Below are 20,194 nucleotides of genomic sequence, written 5' to 3' on the forward strand. Positions count from 1 at the left end.
AGCAGTTCGAACCCACCAGCCACTCTAAGGGAGAAAACGAGCCTGTTTGCTATTGTAAAGATTTACAGTCTCGGGAACTCTGTATAGGCAGGGTCACTATGAATCGATTATCAGTTGGATGAGAGTGGGTTTTTTGGTGTTGTGCGCCTAATACCTCTTACAATTGAGCTCCAAGCATAGACATAAAGAAGTAGAAAGCCATTTTCTCACTGAGCCCCTTACAGATGTGTCCAAATCGTTTCCATTTTACTCTAGGATAATGTGATAACATGATCTCCGCTCCCGCCCCCCCGCTTCTCCCCCATGGTGTGCCATGACAAAGATGTGGAAGAGAAAGGACGTTATCAAAACTGCCAGCATATTGCAACCCCGGGAAGATTCTTTTTCCTCATCTTAATCTGCTGAAGGCAGAGCTTCACTTTGCAGAGCTGAAGGGGGAAAAAAAATAGAAACGGGCCCTCCCCAAAGGAAAAGAAAGGCTTGCATTTTATTTAAGTCATTTATTATGCTAGATGGTAAATACGTGAACATGAATGCAAGTCATGCCCAGCGTGGCCACAAAAGAATTCGCGACAGAAGCCAGGTATCTGGCCCGTCAATCACTGTCTTTATCCACCAGCCTGTCTCCTTTCAGATCATCTTCTCAAATTATCCATAGGAGATTTATCCTCATACCCAATAAGAAAAATATGTCTAATTATATCCAGCCATTTTAATATGAATGAGAATTATGTGGGGATGCTCCACTGCCAACAGGCGGGTTTTTGCCAAACAATTCCTTAAGAAAGAAGAGGCGGCTGCATTGTTTCCATAACGCTCCATATAAAAGAGCCTTTGGAATGAGGCTGACTTGTCCTGCTTTAAAAAGCTCCTAGGTAAGTGGGAGCCTGCGGGGACCTGGCTTCTCAAGAGGGACACACTTGCACCACGCTGCCCTGTCGCCCAGGCACGGCTGCAGCTGCTTGATCTGGTACTGCTGCCCTTTCTGATGCTGGAGGTTTTGCATCAGGCTTTCCCACAAAATCCGGGGCCTTCTGCTAACAGGAGCAAGTCATGCTGCAAAGGGGATTTCATTTTTCAAGTTAACTAAACAAGTGTTTTCCTCATTTGCTTCACAGAACGGCTTCACTCCCAGGCTACATCTCCTCACTTTCTGACAAGGTAAGATCTCTACTAATCAGTCCCAGCAGACCAAATGAGAGCGCTTCTGAGACAGAGCTCTTTCGTCGAGCAACTTCTGAGAAAGTGCTTGTCTGAATACACACCTTCCTTCAAACAAACGCACTGGAGGAACGTTCTGGAGAGGGCGGGAGCGGGCAGGAGTGAGGGCTTTTCTTTAGAACGAGGTACGAGGTACGTAGCATAGTTATGACTCAGGCCTGGGTGGGGTGGCATTTTAACAAGAGAGTGGTTTTTGCTAGAATGTTACCACCTTTTTGTGGATGGGGAAAGAGTAAAATGTCACTCAGATTACCGTGCTCAAAGTGTCCACTTGGTAAAAATGTGGCTGGCTAGTAGAAACCATTTCATCATCAGCACACCATCCAATAAGGAAGAGAGGAAATACCTAATGCTCTGATTACTTGACGGAGGCCCGGCAGCACTGCTGGTTAGGCAGCTGGTTAGGTATTGGGTGCTTATGGCAAAGTCAGTGGTTCAAACCCACCAGCCGGTCTTCTGGAGAAAACTGAGGTTGTCCACTCCAGGGAAGATTTACAATCTCAGAAACCCTATGCAGGGTCACTATGGGTCAGAACTGACTTGATGGCAGTGGGTTTGGTGTTGCTGTTTTTGACAACACGCTGCCTTTCTAAAGAACGAGACAGTTGGTTGACTGATTAAAATGAGTTTGCAATTTGATCATATAACAACTGACTGCAGTGTCAGTCGGTGCCAAATGGGCCTGCTAACAATTCTTTCCAACTCAGAGCTCTCTTCTGCTGATGTAACCGGCCAGCATGGGGATAGCACTGAGAACGGAGCAGCTGGGCCGCTCAGCAGGAGACTTGGGATAAAAGCAATATCAACAATAACAACAAAAGTGTGGAGGAAAAGGGCTAATATTTGCTCAGCCTTTTAAGTCCCATTAGTATCCCTGGGTTAAACTGATTCACTGGCTTTACTATGCATAGAAATGTTATTAGCCAAGTTCTCCAAAGCACTCAATTAAGGAAAAAAACTCTACACATTTGTAGTTCCCAAAGATCCTGAAATTGAGCACTTCTGGCTGAACATCTATACAAGAAAATGAGGCGCATTTATATTACATTGCAAAGAATGGAATTTCGTTTCATTATAATAGATGAGAATTTTTATGTCATCAGAAACCTGAATGATTTCCGATTGCTTTTTTAAAGCTGTTTGCCCGAACCATCTTCACAATATCCCAACCGGTATGAGTTACGAAAGGAAAATATTATAAGATGAAAATATCGAGACTCAAAAAGTTCAAGTGATTTACAAAAGGTCACAGGCTGTAAAACTAACTTCCATAGAGGAATTCCCATCTCTGTGGATTAAAGAAGATAGTGCATTTAACTGTCTGAGTACAAGATTGGGTACAAAATAGCATCCAATGAAATGTAGTTCTTGTCAGTATGGTTGTTTCAATAAAGATAGCACAGCATGCTGTAGACCTGCCAAGGGAACTGCCAACTGGGTCCACACAATCCAGTCAATGTAAAGACTTATGGGTGCCTATGGAAGTCCAGAATCTTTAGGGTGACATCTTTTGGTCTCCTTCAGGACCTCTGGCCGCTAAACTGCAGCCATGAGTTCGGACTCAGAAATGGCTGTTTTTGGGGAGGCCGCCCCTTACCTCCGAAAGTCTGAGAAGGAGCGCATTGAGGCCCAGAATAGGCCCTTTGATGCCAAGTCCTCTGTCTTTGTGGTGGAGCCCAAGCAATCCTTTGTCAAAGGGGTTGTCCAGAGCCGCGAAGCAGGGAAAGTGACAGTCAAGACTGAAGGTGGAGCGGTAAGTACAGCCCCGGGAATCTACCACATTGCATTGATTTTTGCTGGTTTCTTTTGTCACTCGGCTGCCACAAATGGTTACCTTTCCTATTTATCAGACCCTGACAGTGAAGGATGATCAAATTTTCCCCATGAATCCTCCCAAGTTTGATAAGATCGAGGACATGGCCATGATGACCCACCTGAATGAGCCCGCTGTGCTGTACAACCTCAAAGAGCGCTACGCAGCCTGGATGATCTACGTGAGTGGCCCCTTCCTTCCCCTGGTCTTTGTGACCTTTATCATCATCATCATCATCAATACATCCCCTTGCAGCCTGCTGTTGCCATTTATACTATATGGGACTATATGCTGCTTTCACTTGTAGTATAACCAGTTCTCATCAACATTGGGTTAATTCTGATTTATAACAGCCCTATAGGCCAAGGTAGAAGTGTCCCTGTGGGTTTCCAAGACTGTAACTCTTTATGGGAGTTGAAAGCCTCGTCATTCTCCCATGGAATGGCTGACCTTACGGTTAGCAGCCCAACTCATCAGCCACCATGGCACAGGTTTCTTGTTGCCAATGTAAGAGAGGACCCACAACCTTCCATCAGTCCCCCAAAGCCGGGACACCGACGGCCATGCTGACTGGTTTTGCCAAACATCACTTCAGCAGCAATTTGAGTAGCCTCATATGGCAACCCCATGCCTACATCCCCATCCCCTCCCCGCCACTTCAGCTACACAATCTTCTAGAGGGAAAAGATAAACTTGCCTTTCAAAACTTCGAACACATGTTGGGTTCTCACTTATCTAACATAGTAATACTTTGGACCTGTGTGTCTCTTCCCTGCTAGTCTAGAATTAGCTAGTTACCTCCTCCGAGAAAGATGTCTCATTTCCCCAGGAAGAGCTGCTGCTCTGTCCTGTTGCATCTGCCTGCCATCACGCCGGCCTTGTCTTCCTAGGATCATCAATCCACTCGTCTTTTCTCCTGCAGAGTCTCAGAGTTCCTTAAGGGACCCATTTAAGTTCCTTGAGGAGTGCTGGTCACACAGTAGGCATTCAGTAAATGTTTTCTAACAGAATTGCTTGGGCTATATTCATATTTGTGCATAGCCGAACCCGTACGGATGCACAGCCGAACAAGAGCTAGGCAGGTGTACCTGCTGTTTATGGTCTGATCAGCTCTTCTGATTGGTTGATGCCTGTCCTGGACCAGCTGTCAGAGATTTGGAAAATCCCCCTGTTACAATCGTATTAATGTAATTTTGTCTTCTATTTCCTTATAGTTGATAGCATTTTGCAAAATATGTTTTGTGTCACTGTATATAGGTTACATTTCTTTTTTAATTGCCTGCATCATATTGTTGTAGGAAAACTTACATTGTTCACCTAACCAAGCCCTTATTGTCAGGCATTTAAGGGTGTCTACATTTATATCTATATAAGTTTGACATGTCTTAACGTCACAAGGGAGCTATATGGTCATTTCGGATAACAGTAACCGTGCCTCACTGTCTGCATGGACCGAAACAAAAACCACTAGAAACTTCTGCAGTGAGAAGGGCACAGTGACAAGCCTCATGGGGAATGTCATCTACTGTCATCGTTAGTTCCCCTCACATAGATTCTGACTCACAGAGACCCTTTGTAACACCAAAGAAACCCTGCCTGCTCCTGCGCCGTCATCCCGTCATCTTACGTTTGAACACACTATGTGTCAACCCCCTTTTTTCTCTCTCTCATTGACCCTCTGCTCTCTCAGATTGACTCCTTCTAACACACCGTGCCCAGCATCTAGGAGAAGGCTCGCTATCCTCGCTTCTAACAAACATTCTTGCTGTACTTCTTCCAAGACAGATTTGTTCCAACAGTCTGTGACGCACCTACCGAGACTTGGGTTTGGTACACGTTTGTCCTCCAAGTGACCCTTGTGCTTTTTCACAATGTAAAGAGGTGTTTTGTGGCAGATTTTCCCAGAATAGGAATTCCAGAACACTTCATTGTGCTTATTCAGAAACATAGATTGAGGTCGTCATTCGGAGGACAGGAGGCTACTTTTTAGTTCACCTTCAGGAAAGGTGCGTGTCAAGGTTACATCCTCTCATCATGGCTATTGAGCCTAGAGGCTGAGCGCATGATCTGAAAAGCTGGATCTTATGAAGAATGCAGCCTCAAGATGGGACGGAGATTCATTTAGAGCCTGCAATAGGCAGACTTGTGCTTTTTACTTACTTATTGCAGGTTGTTAATGAGTCTGCCTCCAGTCTTGATCGTGGATTCTTTTTTATTTTATTTTAATTTTTTTATTGGCTGTTAATACATATAGTATCATTCCACAGTGCAATCACATCAAGCAGTATTGTACAATGGCTACCACAATCCGTTTCCAAACATTCTTTTCCTTCCAGGATTCCTTGACATCGTTTCTCTTTTACCCCCACCAGTGTATCCCACCTGCGACCCTTATTCTACTTGCCGTCCCTATAGGTTCATGAATCCTGGGTTTCATGTACCAAAAAAACAGGAAAACATGTAACACAAATTCAAGAGTATAACATATAACACATGTGAGATAACCCCCAATATGAACAAATGAAAAAAGACAGAAAATGTTGAAAACCAGATCAGGTCCAGCATGCATGGTGGGGCGGGGGGCGGGGGGGTGGGGGCGTGGGGGTGTGGATCAAGCAACAAAGCTTAAACTGTTCTAGTCAGGTGGATCTCTTTGATCTTGATAGTGCAGTTTCTCAGCTTATGCGCTCAGCATGCAGATTGAACAAGTATGGTTACAAGAGCCCTGGAGCTGTGGTTATCAGCTGGCCTGGTAACTGCCTAACAGGTCAGCAGTTCAAAACCACCAGCTGGCTCCTCAGAGAGGGATGAGGCTTTCTACTCCTGGAAGAGTCCCCGTCTCTGAAAGCCGCAGGGGCAGGGGCACCCCGTCCTAGAGGATCGCTGCGAGTCAGAACTGACTCCATAGCCAGGAGCTTGGGTTGGGGTTTGGCTTTTGAGTCTTTCATGAAGAATTTTAGTTGTGGAAGCTTCCAACTAGTTTTCATGCTGGTGCCTTGAAATGTTCACACTATTCATTTAGCATGCTCAGTTTTTGTTAACATTCATGTAGTTAGGGTATTGCAAAAATAATAGGCAGGGTCTCTGATAATCATTCTTCCTTTTGCTCTTGTGTAGACCTACTCTGGCCTCTTCTGTGTCACCATCAACCCCTACAAGTGGCTGCCGGTGTATAACCCCGAGGTGGTGGGTGCCTACCGAGGCAAAAAGCGCCAGGAGGCCCCTCCCCACATCTTCTCCATCTCTGACAACGCCTATCAGTTCATGCTGACCGGTGAGTGAGCGGAGGGCCTTGTAAGTGGGTCATCTTTTGAAAGCAGAACCATAGGAGGAAGAAACAGCAGCCAATCTCAGTGTGGTCTGGGAAATAAATGGTCACCTTTTGTTGAAGGGGGCATATTTGCAGGAGAGAGTGCTCCAGTAAGAAGAAAATGTACAATCCCTAATATTACATCCATTTCAGTCTCCTAAACTCTTCCAAGAAGAAGACATCAAAATAAACTTACTTTTGCCTAAAAAACAACAGAAACCACTAATGACCAGTTCCAAACGGACCATCTTAACTGTGCCTCTGCACAGACACAAACATTACCCCAGTGCCCATGTTTCTCTTTATTGTGCCCACAAGAGCTGTCACCAAGCTAAGCTCTGCTGTAAGCCTCTTGAAGAACCAAACCCACGTCCGATCTTTTCTTAGTGGGAGAGTATCAAAAAGAACAGTCTTCCAGGGGTATACAGTTATAAGAGCATACATACTATGGCTTTCAAAGCTTTTTTTTTATAAATGAAACAGGGAATCTTTTTATTTTATTTTTTTAAAGGAAATATTTCTTGGGAGACTTGAATGTAAGACACATAAAGGTGGGCATGCTCTTTGGGGGTGGGGGGAAGTCGATGTGCCCAGTTTCAGTAGGTGAGGGTAGGAGGGCATGGGGGTGTAAGTGGTGGGGCAGTGGGGAGTACAGAGAGGCAGGATAGACTGTGGTTGCTGTTATTGTTGCTCAGTGCCATCAAGCCCATGTCTATGGACAAAAGGACAAAACACTGCCTGGTCCTGTTCAAAGGAGCGTGGATTAGATGTTGATGTGGTGGATTAGATGCTAGATCTGGAAGGCTAGATGGAAAGGTTAGCAGTTTAAACCCATCAGCTGCTCCTCCAGAGAAAGATGAGGCTGTCTGCTCCTGTAAAGATTTCAGATCTGGTAAAGCCTGTATAGAGTTCCTAGCGGGTGGGAAAAGGCATCCTTGTGACATAGTGCATTACGCGTGTTGGGCTGCTAACCACAGAGTCACCAGTTCAAAACTACCAGTCCCTTCCTGGAAGAAAAATGAGGTTTTCTTTCCTCTACTTCTTTAATGCTTCCTGCCCCCCCCCACTATCATGACCCCAACTCTACCTTACAAATCCGGCTATACCAGAGCATATACATTGGTACAGATAAGAGCTAGAAACACAGGGAATCCAGGACAGATAAACCCCTCAGAACCAATAATGAGAGTAGCGATACCAGGAAGGTTAGAATAAGGTGGGGGAGAAAGGGGGACCCAATCACAATGATCTGCACATAACCCCCTCCCAGTGGGATGGACAACAGAAAAGTGGGTGAAGGGAGACATCAGTCAGTGTAAGATATGAAAGCAAAATTTTATAAATTATCAAGGGTTCATGAGGGAGGGAGGGGGGAAATGAGTTGATGCCAAGGGCTCAAGTAGAAAGAAAATGTTTTGAGAAGGATGATGGCAAGAAATGTACACATGTGCTTGACACAATGGATGGATGGATGGATGGATTGTGATACGAGCTATAAGAGCCCGTAATAAAATGTTGTTGTTGTTTTTTTAAAGAAAATAGTTACAATCTCAGAAATCTGCAGGAGCAGTTCTACTCTGCCCTATAGGGTCTCTATGCATCAGATTAAACTCAACAGCAGTGAGTGGGTGGGATAAATTGGAATGGGCTAATTGGCAGTGGGTTTCTTTATTTGGTTGGTTTTAGGGCTCACCAAGCTCACCAACGGGCTGCAAATCCCAGTTTGAAAATTGCTCAGTACCTTCCATTTTATTTATCATTTACAAGTAAATAAGAAAACAGTGTAAAACGTCTCCAAATTTTCTTTGCAGACCGAGAGAATCAGTCAATTCTGATCACGTAAGTAGAATTTATGTTCTGGTGCTTATGAAAAAAAAAAAAGACAAGAATATATTTCATTTTGTAAAATGGCTTGAGGTTTACAGAAAAATGAGACCGAAAGTACAGAGATCTCCCATCTTACCTCTCTAGCCCCGCTCCCCCAAGGTTCCCTCCATTCATAGTTTCCCCTAAATGAACATCTTCTGGTCCATCAGTGACAATTGATGAGTGGCTAGTATGATATTATCATGAACTACAGTCCATAGTTTATGTTCAGGTTCATGATTTGTATCGCATCGTTCTGTACGTATTGAGAAATAGGACAGTATCATGCACAACACTTTTACTGTCCTAAAAGTACTTTGTAATTCACCCGGTGATTCTTCCCTTCCTCCTCTGAAACCTCTGACCGCGCTGGCTCCGTGGTTTTCTCTTTTCCGCGACGTCGTTCATATGTTTTCTTTTAATGGTGGTCGTGCCTGTCACTTTGGGGGCCCTGATCTGATCTGGTCTTGGCTTGGCAGCGGAGAATCCGGGGCAGGGAAGACGGTGAACACCAAGCGGGTCATCCAGTACTTTGCAACAATTGCAGTCACTGGGGAGAAGAAGAAGGAGGAAGCGACTTCCGGCAAAATGCAGGTGGGGCTGGTCGCCATGGCTGGCGTCTCGGGAAAGGAATTCTCAGGTCTACATGTGTTGACTGTTCTTTCCCTCGCAGGGGACACTGGAAGACCAGATCATCAGTGCCAACCCCCTGCTGGAGGCCTTTGGCAACGCCAAGACCGTGAGGAACGACAACTCCTCCCGCTTCGTGAGTCTCTTGGAAGTGACTACTGACACCTTTGTTGGCAAAATGTTGAGAGCTTTCTGAAGACGTGCTCTGAGCCTTTTAAATTTGGGATACAGTGAACCCTCATTTATCGCGGTTAATCGGTTCTAGACTCTACCGTGATAAATGAAATTCCGCGAAGTAGGATTCCTTATTTGTAAAGCAAATATTTTCGTAGTTAGAGCATAGAGGACATGAAATAACACCCTTTAGTCACCATTACACTCGTATTACCCAATTTATTAAACGAAAAAGGGAAAATACAGTAAAACATTTTGGATGTTACAATTATCATTTATTATTTATTATATTATTTATGGCATCAAGCGTGTACAGTATGAGCCAATCAGTGGCAGTAATGACAGAGCATGCGCTGTTACGCAAAAATCGCGACAGAGTGAAGCCGTGGAAGTCGAAGCGCGAAGTGACGAGGGTTCACTGTATATCACATTCTGACGGTATCCTTCTTCTCTGAGTATGTCATCATATGGATCACAGCCCCATCTAAAAGAGTATGTGTGACTTTTCTTTATCGGTCATACAGTTAGATACAAATGTTAATATCACAGATAGAATTATTTTACCCACCAAATAGGGGCACAGCTTTGTTCATAGCTGATATGAGTAGCCTCTGAGTTGATTTAGTAGCAAAATAGCATCTGCAGGACTTTGAGTCTCTCAAAAACTTGGTGCTATTAAGAAAAAAACAATAGCAATCATTTTAATTGTGCTTTCAAGGGCAAATTCATCAGAATCCACTTTGGCACTACAGGAAAATTGGCTTCTGCTGACATTGAAACATGTAAGTATCTGATATCGAATTCTTTTCAGTTAGGGCTTAAGTATCCTTTGGAATCATTTCTGTTTCTTCTGACCTGTAAAATTCACTAATAATCAAATCTGCATCATGTAAAATTTGACAACTTCCCCATTTGTTATTTGTTTGCTTCCAGATCTGCTAGAGAAGTCTAGGGTTACCTTCCAGCTTAAGGCTGAAAGAAGCTATCATATTTTTTATCAGATCACATCAAACAAGAAACCAGAGCTTATTGGTAAGAAATCACATACTTTCCTTCTTAGACTAACTACACAGGCATGTATAAATTCAGGATCCAACCTAGTATGCTACTCATGCATTTTGTTGAGTTTATATTTTTATTTTTGTAATTTGATTTATAATTTTTGTACATTTGTATATGCCCATTACAAAAATTCCCAAGAAAAACAAGGAAAATGAAAAAAAAGTACACTGAAAATCTACCACTATGATGTAACCACTGTAAACGTTTGGATGGCTACCATTTTTGTAATTTCCTATCTATAACTTTACATATACATAGTTGAACATTTTTTAAAAGTGGAATAATAGTTATAGGCTCAACTATATGTATTTTTAAACTGAGCAGTGTTATGGATTTTTCCATTTCAATAACTATAGCTCTTCATAATTTTAATGGTGTCCTATTCCATTCTAGAGATAACTTAATCACACTTTTAGGATCTATTTATTCATATGTTAACCAGGGATCATATACTACTTTAGATCTTGTCTAGAATTTGCTTGTTTTGTGGAGAGACTAATTCTATGGATATTTGTTCTATCCCATGTATAAAGAAATGCTTCTGATTACCACAAACCCTTATGATTATCCATTCGTCAGTCAAGGGGAAATCAGCGTGCCCAGCATTGATGACCAGGAAGAACTGATGGCCACCGATGTAAGTTGAACACAAGAAAATTAGAATTGCTGTGTCGGATTGGCACAATGGTTCTTTTCTGCTTCCGTAACGATTTACAGCCTTGGACACCCAAAGAGGGCAGTTCAACTGCTCTGTCACTGTGAGTTAGAATGGAGTCCATCGCTATGAGTTTGAAGTTGGACTAGAAATAGCCAAGGTGTAGCCAAGCATGAAGAGGGGTATGCTTCTTGAAGCCATCTGACAAGATTATGATATTTTACTTTCTTTCCCTCAATAATCTCCCAAACAACTATCATTTCTGAATTTACCTAATTTAAAAAAAAATCTTCTGGCACTAGACACATACCAACTGTCAAAACCAGCTCCTTCTGTTTCCTAGTGTTGTTCTCATCCTTTTAACCTTTTGAATCTTCCGTGCCCTGATCATCCTAATACTTTGCACTGACGTCTAAGGGCCTCCTTGGCTCCATTAGTGTGGTCATGCCCTCTGCTTGATCAACGGTCAAGAATGGGATCGTGAATTGTGAGCAGTAAGTGTGTCGATCCGAATCTAACAGCTACCCTGCTGTTTACATCGGCAGAGTGCTATTGACATTTTGGGCTTTACGAATGAGGAGAAGGTCTCCATCTACAAGCTCACTGGGGCTGTGATGCATTATGGAAACATGAAATTCAAGCAAAAGCAGCGTGAGGAGCAGGCAGAGCCCGACGGCACTGAAGGTAGAAGTGTACTCATCCACCTGATTTCACATTCCTTTGCAAACCACAGTCTTAACTGTTTACCTTGAGTTTTCCTAGAACTTCTAAGAGTTAAGTAGAGTTAAGTGGGACACTCAGTGAGGGAGCTGTGGTGGCTCAGGGGGTTGTGAGTTGGGCTGTTAACCACAAGGTTCACAGTTCAGACTCACCACTTGCCCTGTGGGAGAAAGATGGGGCGGTCTACTCCTATAAAGATTTCCAGTCTAGAAAGCCCTAGGGAGTGGTTCGATTCCGTCTCACGGGGTTGCTATGTTTTGGAATTGACTCGATGGCAGTGGGTTCGGTCTTGGTGGGAAACCAAGTTATGCATGTTTGGTTCTTAAGATTTCTAAGTTCTGAAGAGTGAATTACTCATAATAAAGGTCTTGAACTTGTTGAAAAATAGGCAAGATATTTTAAAAGATGCCTTAAACACCATCGCACAAAATAATTTTAGCTTAAATCACACATTTTAAAAAAGAAAGTAAGTTTCTTTGGGCCATTACAACATGGTATCTTTACTTCCTTTTAGTTGCTGACAAGGCAGCCTATCTCCAGAGTCTGAACTCTGCTGACCTGCTCAAAGCCCTCTGCTTCCCCAGGGTGAAGGTCGGCAACGAGTACGTCACCAAGGGCCAGACTGTAGAGCAAGTAGGTGCTTAATTCAAATTGACCAGCAGTGATGTAAACATGTTTAAAGTTCTCTAATAACACCAGGAGTTCTATCTTTGTCTCTCAAGGTGACCAACTCAGTGGGTGCCCTGGCCAAGGCCGTCTACGAGAAGATGTTCCTGTGGATGGTCACCCGCATCAACCAGCAGCTGGACACCAAGCAGCCCAGGCAGTACTTCATCGGGGTGCTGGACATCGCTGGCTTCGAGATCTTTGATGTGAGTTGTCTGGGGAAACAAGTGACCCTCAGAGCATTCTCTCCTCGTGTCTTCTTTGCTACCCTCCCGATGGATTGCCCCAGTTCACTCAAACTCTTTGGTGTTTAAAACACCAGTATAACAGCCTGGAGCAGCTGTGCATCAACTTCACCAACGAGAAGCTGCAGCAGTTCTTCAACCACCACATGTTCGTGCTGGAGCAGGAGGAGTACAAGAAGGAGGGCATCGAGTGGACCTTCATCGACTTCGGGATGGACCTGGCTGCCTGCATCGAGCTCATCGAGAAGGTAGCCTCTCCTCCCTACCCAGCCCCTTCGTAACCTCCGCTGCTCCTTACCGTCTGCCTACTGACCCCGTGTGTCTTCACGCCTAGCCCATGGGCATCTTCTCCATCCTGGAGGAGGAGTGCATGTTCCCCAAGGCCACAGACACCTCCTTCAAGAACAAGCTGTACGAACAGCATCTTGGAAAATCCGCCAACTTCCAGAAGCCCAAGGTTGTTAAAGGCAAGGCTGAGGCCCACTTCGCGCTGATCCACTACGCCGGCACAGTGGACTACAGTGTCACCGGCTGGCTGGACAAGAACAAGGACCCCCTGAATGATACCGTGGTCGGGCTGTACCAGAAGTCTGGCCTGAAAACTCTGGCTAACCTCTTCTCAGGGGCCCAGACTGCTGAAGCAGGTAACACTCAGACATTTAGCGCCTTCTCTAGCCATTATAAAAGACAGTATTCGATGGAGGGTGATGATCTCATTTCTAGCCCTGGCAGCAAGGTCTAAGGATGACTACCTGATTCCTTTAGATTTTGCGTAGGTAAAGTGTGGACTGCTATGATTCTCTGGCTTCTTTCAAAACTATCTGTAAATGATGACACCCTTCCTTCTTTTTTTTCTCCAGAGGCCAGTGGGCCTGCCAAGAAGGGTGGTAAGAAGAAGGGCTCCTCCTTCCAGACGGTGTCTGCCCTGTTCAGGGTAAGAAGAGCCGGGGTCGGGCACCCCTGGGTGACTTGGAGTGTTTGCTTTGGAAGGCATAGGCTTTGCCCTCCCTGCCCGCCCCAGGTCACTTGGGAGGGGACAAGCAGTCATGAATGACTCCTATTGATCGAGCACTGGGGAGAAGGATTTTAAATGACTCCGTCTGTACTGGCTCCCCTTTCATCTTAAACCAAATCATGGAAAGTATTTTAGAGGACTTTTCATGAAACATGACACTCTGGGTAATGATCTAGCTGAGTCGTGAAAATAAACACCGACATAAACGCGGAGACCCAACTACATCTGGAAGACCCATGAAACGCTGGTAGTCCGCTTACAAGGAACTTGATGGGTATCCTTGTTCTGAAGTCCATCCGTGCACAGTGATAACTGATGGGATTATTCCTCCCGTGGATCATCTTTATGCCCCCCACACGGAGAGAGCTGGAAAAGCGGGGAGGGGTGCCTGTGTTTGTCTGGAAAATGGAAAGTGCGGTGCTGGGCTGTATGTTCTTATTGGCGAGCTATGGAGTTTCATAGGAGAAAGAGTATGGAATGACCGAGGGAATGCTCTTGCTGAATGCGTGGCAGGCACGGCCAGGGACCCAGCAGAATGAGGCTGACTTAAGGTGAGAAGAATCCCCAGTCAGGCTGCTTTCTATGTGTATTTCCTGCCAACTCCTGGAGAAAGACCCAAGAGAGCTTCCAAAAGTGGTTGGGAAAATTCGATTATCTTTTAATTCCATTTTCCCATCAACTTTTCAAGAGGGAAAACCCATCTCAGGCGAAGCACAAAAAGGTCCTACCTGGGCCATTCAACTCAGCTACAGATAATGTTTGTCAGAGTCTAAAGCCTAAGCCCGCGATAACAGGGTCCCCCCGGCCCCTCCAATTTTACAGGAGAATCTGAATAAGCTGATGACCAATTTGAGGAGTACCCACCCCCATTTTGTGCGGTGTATCATCCCCAATGAGACCAAAACTCCTGGTAAGACGTTCCAGAATGAAGGCACAAAGCCTGGTGGCCCACTCCTTTCTTTGAGCCCTGCAGTGAACAAGCTGTGTGTTTTGTAGGGGCCATGGAGCATGAACTTGTGCTGCACCAGCTGAGGTGTAACGGGGTGCTTGAAGGCATCCGCATCTGCCGGAAGGGGTTCCCCAGCAGAATCCTCTATGCAGACTTCAAACAGAGGTCAGACTCTGCTTCTCATGGCTCGTCTTGCAGTTGAGCACAAATTTAAGGCAAACTGGAACATTTAAGGAGAAATATACTTCTAGCTCCGATGTTTAATTTGTTACAAAAAGGGAATACAAAGTTGTAAGCCCCCAAATACCTTAAAATATAAGTATCTTGCCTTATAGTACTAGGTAAAATTTCCATTGAGTTCACCACACTTGTGGCTTAAATCATAGTTCTTTACAGTAACCTGAATACCAACATAAAGCACTACCATTTTTGAGCACTTGCTATGTACAAGGGAGCTTCAAAAGTTTGTGGTGAAAATATTTCATTTTCATCTTCCATTTTCCCAAGAACGTTTTGAAGCTGCTCCCTATCCTACCCATTACCTCACTGACAACAAAACGACAGTAATGCCTCATTTTATAGATGAATCAACAGAGGCTCAAAGAAAATAGGCTGTTTGCCCAAAGCCACACAACTCCCATAGAGTCACAGAGAAGTCACTTTCTGTTACTCTGATTAGTATTACGTATCTTCATCTTTTTCTCTCACACACTAATTTCCCAGTCAGGGTACAACACAACAACCAGTCCTCTTTCTCCTTGCCAGAGAAGCCCATCTTGGGCATCAAAGAAGAGCAGAGGGATTGAGGTGGATGGCAGTTGCATAGAGTTGGGTGTAATCGGGTTGACACAGGCCCCCAGGGGTCATGAGCCAAAGCACCCCAGTAAGATAGCAATCTTCTGAGTAGTTTGATTTTATACGATTAGGACATTTTCCCATGCCACATTGCACAATAAAAACTGTCTTCTTCGAACTCAGAAGCTTAACAAATAACTGTTTCCAGCAAGGAGAACATACCACGTTTTATCAGTCATCTATAACTCACTATGAACAAGATTATTCACATTCCTGAGAACAGGGTCTGATGAGGGGAAAGGAAACCTACAAATGTACAGGGGGAAAAACCCGGAGTTGACAGTGATTTCCTGTCATGCAAAGAATAATAGTAAAATTATCCATAATAATTAAAAATAGCTTTCACTTTTTAATGGACCGTTTAATGTTTAGCTTAACATTCGTGTCCTCAGTAAGTTGTTTTTTTAAAGGCTCTATCTACTTTAACAGATACAAGGTGCTAAATGCAAGTGCCATCCCCGAGGGACAATACATCGACAGCAAGAAGGCTTCTGAGAAGCTGCTGGGATCTATTGACATCGACCACACCCAGTATAAATTTGGTCACACCAAAGTAATGAGGATTTCCATTTAAATCTGATGCAAATCATGCCCTTTGGGGACTTGATGTGGCGTCAAGTAATGACTGATCCGAACGTTGTCCACCTGCAGGTCTTTTTCAAAGCGGGTCTTCTGGGGCTCCTGGAGGAGATGCGAGATGACAAGCTGGCCCAGCTGATTACCCGGACCCAGGCCATGTGCCGCGGGTTCTTGGCCAGGGTGGAGTACCAGAAGATGGTGGAGAGAAGGTACGAAACCATGGATCTATTGGTCTTTTCCTTCTTCAGGAATACACTTGAGGGAGCTTATAATAAAGATTCCTTTGTAAGTGCACCGCAGTAAGAAGAAACAAATGAGTCTTGTGGATATAGCTGGATATATATCATACGAATGCATATGTACCTCAAAACCAATGGTGGGGGGTCTTCATCATGAAATATGTCCCACATTTGCAAGTTAAAAACAAAACAGAGAAGCCGAGAGTGTGCCTGGTTTTCATCTATCTAATGTAATCGTATCATAATGAGCAATTAGCAAGTCTTTGCCCATCTTCCTCCAAATATAAGTGGTTTCCTTTGCACTTTTGAAAGCAGTTGAGGACAGGGTTAGGGTAGGACCTACAACTCTCCCTGGTGATGTTGGTCACATTTTCTCCCCCACACTGGATCTTGATTTGTACCAATTCCATTTCAGGGAAGCCCTGTTCTGCATCCAGTACAACGTCCGCTCATTCATGAATGTCAAGCACTGGCCCTGGATGAAGCTCTTCTTCAAGATCAAGCCCCTGCTGAAGAGCGCGGAGACCGAGAAGGAGCTGGCCACCATGAAGGAGGAGTTTGGCAAAATCAAAGAAGAGCTCACCAAGTCAGAGGCCAAACGGAAGGAGCTGGAAGAAAAGATGGTATCATTGTTGAAAGAGAAAAATGACTTGCAGCTTCAAGTTCAGTCTGTAAGTTGTGGTGCCATCTGGGTCCTATCAAGGGGATACAAGACCTAGAACTCTGGCCAACATCAGGAGTGGGTTGAGTAGTCACCCCGGGGGACAGTCATTGGAGAGAAGATGAATGCTCTCAGGGGAATGTATTAATAAAAGCCCAGTATATTCCTCCATTGCCCAACCAGCACTAGGGCAATAAGGTGCAGTTTCAACTCTACACAGTGTCATCAAAGTTTGGGCTGCAAACCACAAGGTCAGTTGTTCAAACCCACCAGCTGCGCTGCAGGAGAAAAAGATGAGGCATTATATTCCCCATAAAGAGTTAAAGTCTTAGAAACCCACATAGGCCATTCTACCCTGTCCTATAGGGTCCTTGTGAGTCAGAATCAACTTGATGGCAGTGAATGTGGAGCGAGTGACACTATTGAAGCCCCCCTGTGCTGCAAGCAGTCAAAGACAAGTTGAAGCTTGGCAGTGTGAACCCTACCGAGGATGCCTCAGATGAAAGAGCTGGCAATATGCTCCTGAAAACAGCCTTAAAACCCGGTGGAGTAGTCCCATTCTGCAGACGTGCCATAGAGTTGCCATGAGTTGGAATGGACAGCAACCAACCATACCATCTGTACCTACTTTTCCATTCAGAGACAGTCCTTACAAGTGATTGTAGCATGAATCAATCTCATACAAAATAATGAAGCAGGGCTATCATAGACAGTGAGTTTTGTCCCTCGGAAACGTCCTGAAATCACCAGATGCACATCTAAATTCAAACACAAACACTGCCATCAGGTCGACGCCGACTCATCGCAACCCCAGAGGGCAGGGTAGACCTGTCCCTGTGGCTTTCTGAGGCTATAACTCTTAGCACAATCCATACACACATCCATTGTGTCAAGCACATTTGTACATTCATTGCCCTCATCATTCTCAAAACATTTGCTCTCCACTTAAGCCCCTGGCATCAGTTCCTCGGTTTTCCCCTCCCTCCCCGCTGCTCCCTCCATCATAAACCCTTGATAATTTATAAATTATTATTTTGTCATATCTTGCCCTGTCTGACGTCTCCCTTCACCCACTATTCTGTTGTCTGTCTCCCAGGGAGGAGGTCACGTGTAGTGTAATCAGCTCATCCTTGCAGAAGGTCACATCCGTGTAATTGGTTCCCCCTTTCCAACCCACCCTCCCTCCACCATCCCAGTATCACCGCTCACACCACTGGTCCAGAAGGGACCATGAAACATACAACTTTCCTCTAGTTCCTAAATGCTTCCTCCTCCCCCACTATCATGATCCCAATTCTACCTTACAAATATGGCTAGACCAGAGGATGCACACTGGTACAGATAGGAACTGGAAACACTGGGAATCCAGGGCGGATGATCCCTTCAGGAGACTATAACTCTTAGTGTGAGTACGCTGCCTCACTTTTAAAGCCTGCAGAGAAGCTGGTAGTTTTGAACTGCTGAGCATGCAGTTAGTAACCAACTATGCCAACCTCTAGTAATTGCAATGTACACATTGTATGTGTGACCGTATTGGACATCTAAGTTTATTGAGTCGTTGAGTGTTAGCAGTTGTTAAAATTCTGATTCACCTTGTTTGGTCCATCTCCACCATCCTGGGACAGCACACGTGGATGACTGTAGTGAAGCTCAGTGGTCTGTCCCCCCAGCAAACCTCCCTCTCCTTCTAGCAGCTTGCTCACTGTTCACTGCCCTCTCTGGACTGCTTGCAGCCATTTGGAAATCTAATTTATAAGAACTGCATTTCATTGGAAGGAAATTGAATTGGTCTGGTCTAATTTACTCATCACAATTTCATATATTTTTTTCCTGCTGATTGAATTTGGACAGTATATTACACTGTTCTCTGTCAAATTCGGACATTATAATAACTCCTTCTAGGTTACAGAAGAAGAAGGAGGCTCCCCCCCCCACCCCACTTCTTTTTCCTCTAATCCATCCGATTCTTTTGTTTTCTCCAGTGAATTATTCAGAATCTGCCTTCCACCACTAGTCATGTATTGCTTAATGCCCAAGATACAGCCTGTGAAATAGGATGCTGTGTGCAATCATCATGATAGACAGACAATCCCTGGATTATTAAAAAGTTTGAACAGCATCATAAATCTGTTCAATTTGATCTGTACATAAGTTTATACTTAGGTATCGAATGCCAGTTAATCAAACTTCTGTCTTAGTATATATTATACAGTGTACCTTCTAATGCATAAACATCAAAAAAGCACTTCTAGCTACACTAAAACACTTAAACATCACCATACAAACTACCCCCAAACTCAAAATTCATTGCCATCAAGTTAATCCCAACTCATAATGACCCTAGAAGACAGAGAGGTACTGTTTCTGTGGGTGTCCAAGACTGTAAATCTTTACAGGAGTAGCAAGACTCATCTTTTCCCCATGGAGCAGCCGGTGGTTTTGAACTGCTGACCTTGCAGTTAGCAACCCAACCTGTAACCCACTATGCCACTAGCATTCCTTTAAACTATAAAAGACTTCAAAACTTTGTGGGGCAAAATGGCATTAAAGTTAATGGATTTTCCCCATGAATTTTTGAAGCCCACCCGATACACTAATAATAATTAAAATAATATTTCGATTTATATCACAATGTAGTGCCGACCTGTTATTATGAACCATTGTATATACCTTGAATTTTAAATAGTAGGCTTTCTGGGCATTGAGGCCACAGATATATACGCAGTCAGAAGCTGCCTGAAAGGATCCGTGCATGACTGCGCAATATATTCACGACCTGGCTTTTGAGAAACATATCTTATTCTTTCGTGTATGTAAGCAATTGCTGTAGAATGTTACTGCATTCCAATTTCTCTCCCATTTTTCCCCACCCCTGGTCCCCGTCATTAAAAACACATTGCCTCAACTTGAACTTAGAGCAATATGCTCAAGATCCTCCTCCAGCACGACAGCAAAAGAGGAAAAAAAACCATCAGTAGCCATTGCATCTTGAAATTTTTATGCTGCGAACCCATCTCCTGTTTCTCCATCACCCGAACCATTTATTTCTGTCAAATCAAATTCTACCCATGTCTCAAGGCCAAAATCTATTGTCACGTTTGTCATGAACCCATCTTGGATCAAACGTCTCTGGTGGCTAGGTGAATGGTTTCTACCGTTAATGATGGGTTTGGAGGTAGACTTTTCTTATCACTGTAGAACAAACTCTTCTGAAGGAGCCAGACACCAGCTGACACATCTGGTTGGCCCACAAGGGAGAGAGCTTGCATTTGCATAGTGCAGGTGCTTCGTCAAATAAAACTTTGCTAAGACGCAAATAAAAGAAGGTAGGAAATGCGAAGGACGGACAGTGGAAATGTGCACGGTTATCACTGTAAAGTATTTCCTTCTTTCATCCCGATTTTAACTTTATTTCCAATTCCAGGAAGCTGAAGGCTTGTTGGATGCAGAGGAGAGATGCGACCAGCTGATCAAAACCAAGATCCAGCTGGAGGCCAAGATCAAAGAGGTGACAGAGAGGGCTGAGGACGAGGA

General features: G+C 44.3%; 1 protein-coding gene across 1 annotated transcript in view; it reads left to right on the plus strand.

Annotated features, from left to right (window-relative positions):
* The first annotated feature begins 2,770 nt into the window (after positions 1-2,770).
* Positions 2,771-20,194, plus strand: part of MYH2 (myosin heavy chain 2) — a 26,260-nt gene continuing 8,836 nt past the window's right edge. The window contains exons 1-21 of the mRNA XM_013006295.2: positions 2,771-2,974; positions 3,072-3,215; positions 6,152-6,308; positions 8,156-8,183; positions 8,690-8,804; positions 8,884-8,976; positions 9,733-9,796; positions 9,948-10,046; positions 10,610-10,713; positions 11,277-11,415; positions 11,966-12,084; positions 12,174-12,323; positions 12,440-12,610; positions 12,697-13,006; positions 13,223-13,296; positions 14,200-14,287; positions 14,374-14,491; positions 15,611-15,734; positions 15,833-15,969; positions 16,415-16,670; positions 20,085-20,180. Of these exons, the coding sequence (XP_012861749.1) occupies positions 2,771-2,974; positions 3,072-3,215; positions 6,152-6,308; positions 8,156-8,183; positions 8,690-8,804; positions 8,884-8,976; positions 9,733-9,796; positions 9,948-10,046; positions 10,610-10,713; positions 11,277-11,415; positions 11,966-12,084; positions 12,174-12,323; positions 12,440-12,610; positions 12,697-13,006; positions 13,223-13,296; positions 14,200-14,287; positions 14,374-14,491; positions 15,611-15,734; positions 15,833-15,969; positions 16,415-16,670; positions 20,085-20,180 (2,790 nt within the window). The remainder of the gene's footprint in view (positions 2,975-3,071; positions 3,216-6,151; positions 6,309-8,155; positions 8,184-8,689; positions 8,805-8,883; positions 8,977-9,732; positions 9,797-9,947; positions 10,047-10,609; positions 10,714-11,276; positions 11,416-11,965; positions 12,085-12,173; positions 12,324-12,439; positions 12,611-12,696; positions 13,007-13,222; positions 13,297-14,199; positions 14,288-14,373; positions 14,492-15,610; positions 15,735-15,832; positions 15,970-16,414; positions 16,671-20,084; positions 20,181-20,194) is intronic.

The sequence above is a fragment of the Echinops telfairi genome, unplaced genomic scaffold, assembly GCF_000313985.2.
Source record: "Echinops telfairi isolate 266 unplaced genomic scaffold, ASM31398v2 ScPeMD7_2010;HRSCAF=2546, whole genome shotgun sequence".
In the NCBI taxonomy this organism is placed as follows: Eukaryota; Metazoa; Chordata; class Mammalia; order Afrosoricida; family Tenrecidae; genus Echinops; species Echinops telfairi.